Raw genomic sequence first — 9,112 nt, forward strand, 5'->3', positions numbered from 1 at the left:
TTAAAACGACATGACCAATGGTCGTTGGTTAGTTTTCAAAAACCGCAAGAATCAAAGTTTAAAAGAATAATAAAATTATTATAGTGAAGGAAGTGTGGAAAACTGATAAACCATAACACTATTTTATTGCTACATTATTAATTAAATTAATTAATTAATAAAATACTTAACTTAAATAATTTTCTACAAGCAACTAAGTGCAGTTATTATTTTAATTAACACTGATATTTTTTAAAGAAAAATTGCTGTTTCTAGGTCAAAAAATGAAAAAAACAATTAAATAATTACACTAGCGTTTTCATAGGAGAACTATATGGAACTTACTGAAATGTTTCCCTTTAAAAATAAGTTCTCAAAAACTACGAATTCATTATATCATCAAATAAAAACTTTGTTTAAAAACCTTTATTAACTGATAGCAAAAATAGCACCAACAATTTTGAAATACAAACTATTAAATCTTGTAAATTCAGTATTTATTATGTATAACTTCAAAAAATATATATAAATAAAATTTTTTGTTTTACGAAGATTTTAGTAATTTATTTAAGCTTTTTTATTTTTAGGAGGGTAGCTCAGGCTTCAGGAAACCATTCAAACACGCCTCAAACAAAAACAATTTTATGACATAACTTATTAAAATTAATTATTTGTTACTACTTAAATAAAATTCTCAGAAATCTCTCAATTCCTCCAAAATTAACGTTTATGCGGAGGTAGTCAAGAGCATAGTAGGTTTTATATTTTTAAGTCTAACGGAACATCAGTTAACTACCTTACTATTTACCATTTCAAACCATTTAGTAGCTAGATTACATGCACCCGCCAAAGAAAACAACTTTTTTTTCAAAAAAATGTATAAAAAAATAAATAAAAATATTAAATTGGTAAAAAAAAAATTAACTAAAAAGCATATAGTGAAGTGGTTACAAATGTATTATGTTTTTCGTCCATAAATGTTTGATCATACCACTTTGAACTGGTACGATAAAACCTTTATATTTATTTGAGGTTGTCTCACGGTATTTGTTAATCCAGGCTTAGGCTCTGTTAGACTGTCAGCAATGTTTTCGTTGATAAATAATTCAGTGCAGAGATTTTTTTTACGTATTTTTAGTGTTTTTTATTTCTACATATCAGAAGAACTTAAAGTTGGTCGATGTAAATTATGAAAACTAAATAACTATCATCTAATAAAAACCGGAAAAGAACGTATTATTAGATGTATATAATAAAAAAACAAAAACTTTTTATTTTGAAAAATAAAATACAAAAGATATAAGTGTTATAAATTCCATCTACACTTTTCAAGCTAACAATCTTAATGTACAGGAAAATATTACACTAATAGGATAAATATATTTTTAAATATATACAATTTTCCTTCATTTTATAGTTTATTATTTTGTATGTTTCTTTTATCCGTTCTACTGATAACTATAACTGTTTATTGAACGACAGAAAAAGCGCTAAAAAAAAAGTTTCCAAGGAAACAAAAAACTTTCGGTTATCGATAAATACTTATTTTAATTAAAAATATCATAAAATTAGAAATTAGCTTCAATTTAATTTAACTTAAGAAAACTAACATAACTTTTTGTGCACAGTTCAAAACAGATTTTACCAAACTGGTCAACATTGATCTTTTAGAGGTAACTTTAGTTGCCAGGGTACGTATCTAATAAATAGATAAGAGACTTCCGCTAAGGAGGAGTTTATGAAACTTAGTTTATGAAAACCCTGATTAAGAATGACAAAGACTAACACAAGTATAATATTGGACAATTTCTCACGGATTCAAAATTAGGTTTAATTTAAGTTGTATCGATATGAAATTTAATAGTGTTTTTCGTTAAAAAGTTTGACCAAAAACAATTTTTAATCACATTTATTAAATTCTGAGTAAGGTCTAAGGAAATAAACAGAATACTGAAGACTATCTTCAAAAATAAAAAGTCAAATCCTTAATTTAAGAATGTCTTAATTATCAAAATAATTAGGTGTTTTCATTAGTTTATAACTGGTGCACCTTATATAATATATACACATTTAACGAATTTTCACCGCTCTATAACATACAGTTAATAATTTTTGAGGAACAACAACTTTGTTATTAAAATAAAATATTACAGAATTTTCTATGGAAATACATTCTACTTGTTTAATAACATTTACTTACTAGCTTATAAGTATAATACTACATAATACAGAAAAACAAGAACCTTACACTTTAATTACGTTATATACGTTAAAAAGAGCTTTACTTATTTATATTATAAATCTTTAAAAAGTTTTGGTAACAATTTTACTATTCATTAGTTGTCAAGCATGTTTCTCAATAATTAATTAAAACTTATCAATCTTGTGCCAATATTCTACGTATTTCATGAATCTTATTAATTCATATTAATGTCTGTAAAAGGCGTAAAAGATTTTCATCCTATCAAAAACAAAAAAAATTAATCAGTTTTTTTTTATTGAAATTTTTTATTTTAAAACTGCTTTTATAGTTGTAGTAAAGTGCAGCAGTGTTTTTAAAATAAGTCAAATTTGCAATATTTAAACTTATTGAAAAAATTTATGTATTTGTCAGCTGTATTTAAAAAATGACAAATAAATTGGCTCTTAAAATATTTTCTTACAAAAACTCTTCTAAAACCTTAGAAGAGAAGTTTTAGAGTAAAACAAATTAATATTTTATTTCTTTTAGTAAAAAACTTTACATTTTGAGTAACAAACAAGTTCTTATAAGGCAAATAAAATTTCTTATTTTTTTAAAATAAAACAAAACTTTTTGTTTACAATCAGTTTTTAGCACGATACTTATAGAGTTAGCTTTAAATGGAAAATAAACTTTTTACACTTAATTTTATCAATTGTTTACAATAAGTCGTTAACTAATTTGTATAAAAAATTTCAAAATTTTAATAGTAAAACAAAAAAAAACATGTTATTAGTACTAATTGTGACCTAGTTTTCAAAAAAGTCTTATATTATGAAGAAAAACTTGTACGAAAACTATTAATAAAATTGAAATTATATAATAACAAGCAAAAATGGAGAAACTAACGGTGACTAATTAATTTTATTTTTAGAAGAAAAAATCTCAATTGTTGTTGTGATTTCAAGACCCCAAAATGTCGTAAACAAGTGTCGAGGTTAGTTTATTTCTGCTTAAATTTTCTCTATTGTTCCTTAAGTGGTTTGTTATACGTGTGTGAGTGTTACCACTTAAAAGCTTTTTCTTTTTGTTACGTCATACTTCGCTCGGCATAACGAACTTGATTTTTGATTATTGAAAGATTTGTTCCGTGTTGGAGGTGGTGGCATTGTAAACTTGAGAGCTTTTGTATCCTAATTAGAGAGCACCACAAGTAGTTAAAAATAATTTATTACAACGCTGTTGTCCAATTAAATAAGTTTTTATTGTTGTTAGAACTAAGTTTTTTTTTGCATATATTCAAATATAGCTTTCAATGACTTAATTATGATAATCAGGTTGTACAAATTAAAGTTATAGTATAGGTAGAATTGAGTTGGTTTCAATTTTATAGTAAAAAAAAACCTGTATAGAGTATAAACTTCGATCTTGTTCTAAAAAAAGTCAGTGGTACTTTAAAAGTGAGAGTATAAGAAGATATACAACTAAATATCAACAATATTTAATAAAAATGTAGTATAAAAAATTATTTAAAACTAGTAAGTTTAAAAAATCTGTAGTGAAAGACCCTATTAACTTTATTTTTAGAAAACTTTTAAATGTTTTGAGTATAGCTTATATTTAAAATGAACTTGAGGCTTAATGTTTTATTTTTTTATTAAGAAACATAAACTAAGTAGTGTTGTTTTTCAAAATAGGATACTTTTTTTAGTTTTCTAGTTTAAATTTACAGAAGTAAAAAGTTATAATTTTATACCTTAAGTTTGTGGTTAAGTAATTCATATTTACTTCAGCTGTAAATATTTAGATAATATGACCTCATTAGAAAATTCGTTAGTTTAAGTTTTAATTAATCTTTTAAAACCTAAATAAAAAGGGCTGTTTAATCATTGACAAAAATTTCAAACTAAATTGATACATTTGTAAAAAGTGTTTTAAAATTAACTCGTAGACAAGTTTGAATTTTCTAATAGTTAGTAATCACTGTTAGTTAGCCTGTTTGCACAACCAAACAAAAACATCTTTTAAAAGCCCATAACACAGTAGCGAAACTAAACGGGAAAAAACTCGATGTAATAAAAGAGAGTGAAAGTTATTATTGCACTGGGATCAAGTGTTTACAAAAATTTTCGATGAAAGCTGTAATAACAGTGAAACTACTTTCGCTTGCTTCTTTGTCACTTAAGCTCTCATTGTGACGTCACATTAGGTATTTAACCGCTGATTCACCGCACAAGAAGCTCATTCGCTGGTGCGGACAGATGAGTACTTTTTAAAGCTGAATTTTACTGTAAACAAGTGTTGGATTATCGGTAGGACCAGCTGCTTTAACTCAAGTGCTTATAAAACTAACCGTTTGTTACTGTTTTTCAATGTATTTAAGCATTACCTAGAAAAATGACAAAAGAAAGTTTTTACATCACCAGTCTTGAAAGATGATAAATGAAAGCAGTTTTTAGAGAATATTTTAACTGAAAGGATAATAGATCATACGCAGAGTGAAAATTTAGTAAAGCTTTTTGATTTTTTTTATATAGACTAAGGTTTTACTTTTTATTTTGTATATACTTTTTTATTTTTTTTTTAATGAACGAATTTATTGGCAAGTTTATTTAGTTTAGTTAATGGCTAGATAATGTTTTTTAAATTATATTACTTTTGAGTTGTTAACCACTAAAGAAATGTCAAAAGGTCAAAACCGGGTATACAAAAGTAACAAATATTGTTATACTTAATCCGCATCAATCAAAAAGCAGACCTATCCTAAGTTATTTTAAGTGGAGAGTGTGAAAATAAACATTTGTTTTTAATGTTTCGTGTTTTTGTTACAACCTGCTTTTCGCCCTTAGTAAACATGCACTTTGTTAAGTTCATAATTAGTGTTTTACTGTTTTACAATATTAATACAAAATTGTTTGTTGTTTGTACTTATGGTAACACTACAATCTTTTAAAGTCAGGAAAAGTAATGAAGTTTTATTGTTACTAGCTTTAGTTTTATGCAAATAGAGTACCAAGATTTGATACAAAATTTTACGTGTAATACACATTATGTGTGAAAACTACGTAAATAGGTGTAGCTTTTGTTTTTTAAAAGTGCATCGACCTTTAATCAGAAAGTTTACGTCTTAATTTATACAATAAAACTACTAACGTCATGATTAAAGTTTAGTTTAAACTTTATTAGCTTTAAATAGTTTTTTGATACTATTGTAATGTGTACTAATAAAAAATTCAAAATATAAATTTTTACAGGTTTTAGTGCAGTTTAATAACAAAAAAAAATCATATTTATTTACACTAGACTATGAAACTTTCTAAAAAACAAAACCATTTTCTTTTTAATTTGTTTTAAATGTTGATATGTTTTAGCAAAAAAGCATCTTAACTATAGTTGATTGTTTTTAATAATAAAATTTATTTTTTATATCAGTAAAACAAATCATAGTTTTTTTTGAAAGATGTCAGATCTTGAAGACATATTTTTGTATATTGTTAGTTAATGTTCAAAATACAATAAGTTTGCATACAATTTTAGAGATAGAGACATGCCTGCTTTTATAGTATCACAAAAAAGCGGAAAACGTGAACTTTTATTAATAGAAATAATAAACACATATATTAAAGTGATATTAAACAAAAATTTAAAATGGTTTTTTTTCAAGTTGCTTGATTTATAGTAAAGAGCTAAAGTAATTAAACTTATTCTAGCATTTAAAACCTCAAAAACTTGTTTGCAAATTACCCATGTTCAAATACAAATTGAATAGTTGAAGAATTGCAGAATGACAAATCGGTCACATTTTGTTTTTGTTGTTTTAACAACACATCGTCATTTACTAGTTGTCATTCTCAGAACAGTGCTGGAATTATCCGTATTTTCCTAACCGCATCTATTGTCGCGCATCCTTGTAAATGATGTTACGTAAACACACCGAACATTATGCTTGAAAACGTTCGGAATTCATTGTTTTGTTTGCTTTGAAAACGAGGCTGACAATGAATAAACAAGTTTATAAGTCTTGCTCCACTTTTAAACGTACTCATGTATTATTTTTATTGCTCGTCGTAAATTATTGTCGCGATTGCTCTATTAGCGGAAGTTCTATTATAACATTTAGTATGTTTTGTAAAACTTAAGAATTTAAATTTCTGATTTTTAAAATTAAAATTATTAACACATGCTTAAAATAAAATTTAAAAAACTTAAATTTATTTTTTAAAATCACAATGTTTGTACTTCAATAAACATTTGTACAAACCATTTAGGATTAATAGATTTTGAAAAGCTTTAAAAATTATATACAATACAAATTTTATTCTTTGAACTAATAAAATTTATTCGAAAAATCATTAATCTCTTTACAAAACAAACAAATTTCACCTTTATGGCAAACAGTGCTTCTTATATTTACTATTGCTGATGTATTACACTAAACAACCAAATCACAAAGTAACTGTTAAATTTGCGGTTAGCTTATTAAAAAAGGACTTAAGGTTTTTGTTAAAAAAACGGCCACAGAGTATACAAACATTTAAAGGAGTTGCTTCAAAATAAAATACTTTGCCGTTGTCAAAAAAGTGCAACAGTAAATATAGAAAGTGTCAGTATCTAGTTATAAAAAATATTGATATAAAAAGATTAGCAAATGAAATTTTTAACATTATTTTTAACTGTAGTGTACAATAGAAAAAGTGTACTAGTATTTTTAAAGTAATATGCTTTAGCTCTTTATTTGTAAAAGTATAAGATATATCTTGTTTTATATGAAATTAAGCTTTTTTTATAGTTAATTTTCTAGAAGTTTTATATAAACTGTAAGTCAAATGTTTATGCTTTAGTACCTAATAAAAATGTATACGTCGATGTCTTTGTTAGACCTCACCATAGTGCAGTGATATCTCCATTTAGTTTGTTTAACAGCACAGATTGAAACTTCATTATATACAGTATGTATATAGTTATTTGTAAATTTTAGGATAAGTGTCTTAACTCATACTAATGTAACTTTAGATTATATAACATAAGCTAAAAAAAATACTGTAAAAATTTAAAAAAACATATAGTATTTTGTATGAAAATTTGTTTTGTCTCACGGCAAAGTAAATCCAAGTATTGGCTTTAAACTTTGCCTTCATTTATTATTTTAAAGTTCTAATATATCAATAAAACATTTTAGAAACATTTTCACATTATATAAACTATGACGTCACATTCTAGCTATCGTGAGAGGTTCACGAAATCGAGAAGCCATCGTTTGGTGAGTGAAAAGCTCAAAAACATCAAATTATCTTCTTCGTCTTGTTCATCCAACCGTGACAAGTTGCCAGGCAACACAAGCGTCAACCTGCCTCCTGTTGCTAACCAGGAAGGTCGACTCGCGGTCCAAACCTACTCTACCAGATACCAACGATCAAAATCTTCTTACGGTATTTTGCAGCTGTAATTATTAGTTAATATTGTTAATAATTTTAAAAATCTTAATACTAATCATTTTTTATAGTTTTTATTGACCAAAAATACTTTTTTCTAAAATATTTTTTTATAATTTTATATATAGTTATTTGTCTTAACTGAAAAAGATTGCTCAATTTACTGGAATGTAAACAGCTTATTTAAATAAAGATGTGCAAATTAAATATTTTATTCACAGCAGGGTTGTTTTTTGTTTTTTTTTTCGTATTGTTGTAATTTTCTATAAAATTAAACTAGAAAAACAGTACAGCAATTCTGTCTGTTGTTTTCACCGTTACCTCAAGCTCAGAATGCACAACATAAGTATTTAACCGTTCATTAAACTTTAAAACTTGCAGGTACGATCAACGCCAAACTGCCGACATCGTCTTCCAACATCAGCTCAAACACCGACAAATCGAACAACGGCAGCAAAAACTTGAAAACTTCAAAAGCGCGCCAGCGGAGCAGACTGCGAATTCCCGTGGACCACAACTTTTCCCACTCGCTGCCCAACATGACCCATGGCAAGTTGTACACGGGGGGACTTCCCTGCTCCAAGGACGAAATAATCCCCGGCAACGCCAACAAGAAAGAACTGAAGAGCGGTACGAAAGCTGCGAGGAGCAGGAAGGTAAAAGAAGCTGTAGCCAAACCGAAAGGCGCAAAGCAAGTTAAAAAGGAAGTCAAGAATGAAAATAAAGCTTCGAAAAGTTCTGAAAAAGTTCATTGCGACGCGGAGCTTGAGGAGAGATGTCGGAAGTGGGTGGCCGAAGTGGCGCGCGAAAAATTTGAAAACCCGGATCAGCTGTTCATCCCGCACTTGCTGGTACCGTAAGCCGAGTAGGTTTTTTTCAGGTAGGATGGAGAGAGAAGAAGAGCTAAAAAAAGCGAAAAAAAAACTTTGGTTAAATTTTCATAGTAAGCGTTTGTTTTAAACTTTTTAGAATTTGTTTTTTTTTAATTAAATCGTTTTTCAAATTTGTTTGGTTTAAGACAAATCAAGACTCTAAGAATTAATTTAGTGACGAAGTACAAAAAAATTCTATTACTTATATGCTACAAAAGTTCTTTTAAGTTTAAAATGTATACATACTCTTTTTAAGAATCTTTTAGCTACTATTTTTGTATTTTTAAACTTTAAATTTTTAAACTAAAAACTTGGAATAAAATCTACTTGGTAACTAAAAATTTAAGATTATTTTTGATTTTTATTGCACTTTTTATTTAAATTGTGTTATTTCTATTCAATTTTACATTTTTTGGTATGATAGAAGTATTTTTAGACTAGATTTAACTGGTTTACTTCTATGTTTAAGTTATTATTTATTAAAATTAATCTCGTTTTGAGTTGAAAGTTTTATATCTATTTAAAAGTTTGTTAATATTTTGTTCTAGAAGTATTTTTATTGAATAACAATTTTATTCAAGAGGAAAACTTGTAATATGATACATATTCAGTTGGAAACAAGTCTATGTAAATAAATACTTGAAATT

The 9,112-nt window shown here is 26.4% G+C and overlaps 1 protein-coding gene across 1 annotated transcript; it reads left to right on the forward strand.

Moving 5' to 3' along the window:
* The first annotated feature begins 7,344 nt into the window (after window positions 1-7,344).
* LOC145831846 (uncharacterized) lies at window positions 7,345-8,886 on the forward strand. The gene is made up of 2 exons (XM_082939190.1): window positions 7,345-7,590; window positions 7,975-8,886. The coding sequence occupies exons 1-2, from the start codon at window positions 7,365-7,367 to the stop codon at window positions 8,451-8,453; spliced, it is 705 nt and encodes a 234-aa protein (XP_082795316.1). The 5' UTR covers window positions 7,345-7,364; the 3' UTR covers window positions 8,454-8,886.
* The last annotated feature ends 226 nt before the right edge of the window (window positions 8,887-9,112 follow it).

The sequence above is a fragment of the Thalia democratica genome, chromosome 3 (assembly GCF_965202585.1).
Source record: "Thalia democratica chromosome 3, ktThaDemo2.hap1.1, whole genome shotgun sequence".
In the NCBI taxonomy this organism is placed as follows: domain Eukaryota; kingdom Metazoa; phylum Chordata; class Thaliacea; order Salpida; family Salpidae; genus Thalia; species Thalia democratica.